Here is a 1,979-nt window from a genome sequence, read left to right as displayed (position 1 = left end):
CTTATTGTTTTTATGCTTAAACCCTTTTTAGTCTTTGACCCATGTGTGTACGTATATTAACATGTTTAATAATCAACATTCTTGTTCATGGTTATTTTTATTTTTTTCCTGCTTATGAAATGCTATTTTAATATTTGGGATGGTGAATGTGACAGCAAACAGAGTGGATCATGATTAAATTATTGTGACATATTGGAATTGAAAGCATCGATAACATCATGCTTGGTAAATAATGAACTTTTCACCACTTTTTCTTGTTTAACTGCAGCAAACAGCCACAATTCTGAATGTTATTCACAAGTTAAGCTCTCCTTATAAATTACAGCAGGGTATGACAGTCCCTCAAGGACAAGAAAAACTACCTTTCATCCTATTTATCATTTATTTTATTATAGTTTTGTAAAGCGTAAAAAATGTGTTGTAGAAGGCATTTCATTGGAAAAGTTGTATTGACATTAAATTAGTTTGCTATTATTGTTAACTTTAAGTAATAAAACTGTATATGTATGAATAAAGCTGTATTTAGTAACATTTTGAATATTTTGATTTACTTTTCTAATAATTGTATTGTATCTTGGTGGCAGAGTGGTTATTTCTTTACTCAAATTTGAAGACATAACTGTTTTCTTATGCAGCCTTTCAAGTAAATAAACAGTTCAGCTTAGTTCATATTTTTATGTTTAGCTATATCTCATTGCACAGTGCAGTTATGTCAGTTACTGTTATAAATGACTGCATCATAACAATCATCTGTTTTTATTGCCGTATAGAATCATCTACAGTTTTTTTTTTGTGTGTGTGTAGAATATGACATTTCTATGAATATTATTTTGTTCTAAGGCAAATAGAGGTTCTCCTGTCTACAATACTGACACTCTTTTCCATAAGCAATTATCTAATCTCACAAGCTGTGGCTATTTGGATACAGGCAGTGATAAACTGGCCATTGAATTTGCACGGTGTAATAGTAAAGAAGCAGAAGAGAGCTAGAAGAAGAAGAGAGCAGTTCTACATTTGCCAGTGAATGCATCGTATCCATCTTGTTTCAGCTGTAGATTCATGAAGGCAGCACAGATAGCAGAAGAGAGCTAGAAGAAGAAGAGAGCAGTTCTACATTTGCCAGCTGTAGATTCATGAAGGCAGCACAGATGAAGCCTGTTTAATAAGACCTGAATGAACAAGTGATCAAACAGGTTTGCCCTTGTGTTTGCTGATCATCTGTCAGGTGATTGCTCTCAACTACGTCTGAATATGGATCCGCTCCGGTCGTAGTTTATTCCCAAAATGGAACTAATGGAGGAAAATTAAAGCTTGAAAAGGTAGGGTTTATGCCTTTGGTTCTTTTATTAGAGTTTTCCTTTTATAAAATAAACTTAGTACATCAAAACCTGCGAGAATCCACCCTTGTCTTTCCCTGAACAGTATCTTAAAATAGACAGACATATTACATAAAAAATACTTCATGAACTATGTATTTTATACTTTATATATTATGAACAATACTATATTACTAATAGTATATATTATATAAATCTGATTCTTGTCAGGTTAAATATGAATATCAACCAATATAAAGAAGCCCAAAAAAAGTAACTTTATGTCCTTCATTTCCAGGCCTGTCCATGGCAGAAAGACATGGTTTTCTTTGCCATTTTGGGTTTGTCCTTTAGAGAAATTCAACTGTCATTCTCAGAGGAATTGGAATATAGTATTTTGGGCATATCTGTTGTCCTTTTCCTCATAGCCCTCTGCCTTCTGATATGGCAGATTTACCGCCACTGTACACGGTTTCCTGTTTCACAAAGACCTGGTAAGTTACCATGCAAATGAACTGGTTGATTTTTATATTTGACCTAATATTACACAAGATTATATTATTAGAGACAGGTGTAGTTTTAGATAAGCATTTAGTATTTGTGGCTTAGATGCACAGTATTGTATGTATGACATTATTTATTATATCTACATTACTGTTCAAA

At 32.8% G+C, this 1,979-nt stretch overlaps 2 protein-coding genes across 2 annotated transcripts in view; both read left to right on the top strand.

Moving 5' to 3' along the window:
* The window catches only part of LOC107578981 (C-factor-like), a gene marked incomplete at its 5' end in the record, with an annotated part of 3,003 nt that extends 1,743 nt beyond the window's left edge, over positions 1 to 1,260 (top strand). The window contains one exon of the mRNA XM_016264875.1: positions 1,226 to 1,260. Within this exon, the coding sequence (XP_016120361.1) occupies positions 1,226 to 1,249 (24 nt within the window). The remainder of the gene's footprint in view (positions 1 to 1,225) is intronic.
* LOC107578980 (uncharacterized) overlaps positions 1,260 to 1,979 on the top strand; it is a gene marked incomplete at its 3' end in the record, with an annotated part of 1,678 nt that continues 958 nt past the window's right edge. The window contains exons 1-2 of the mRNA XM_016264874.1: positions 1,260 to 1,319; positions 1,615 to 1,810. Coding sequence (XP_016120360.1) covers positions 1,636 to 1,810 — 175 coding nt within the window. The remainder of the gene's footprint in view (positions 1,320 to 1,614; positions 1,811 to 1,979) is intronic.

This window comes from Sinocyclocheilus grahami, unplaced genomic scaffold (genome assembly GCF_001515645.1).
Source record: "Sinocyclocheilus grahami isolate Dianchi unplaced genomic scaffold, SAMN03320097.WGS_v1.1 scaffold13292.1, whole genome shotgun sequence".
NCBI lineage: Eukaryota > Metazoa > Chordata > Actinopteri > Cypriniformes > Cyprinidae > Sinocyclocheilus > Sinocyclocheilus grahami.
Note: the sequence above shows the minus strand (reverse complement) of the source record. Positions and strands in the feature narration are given on the sequence as shown.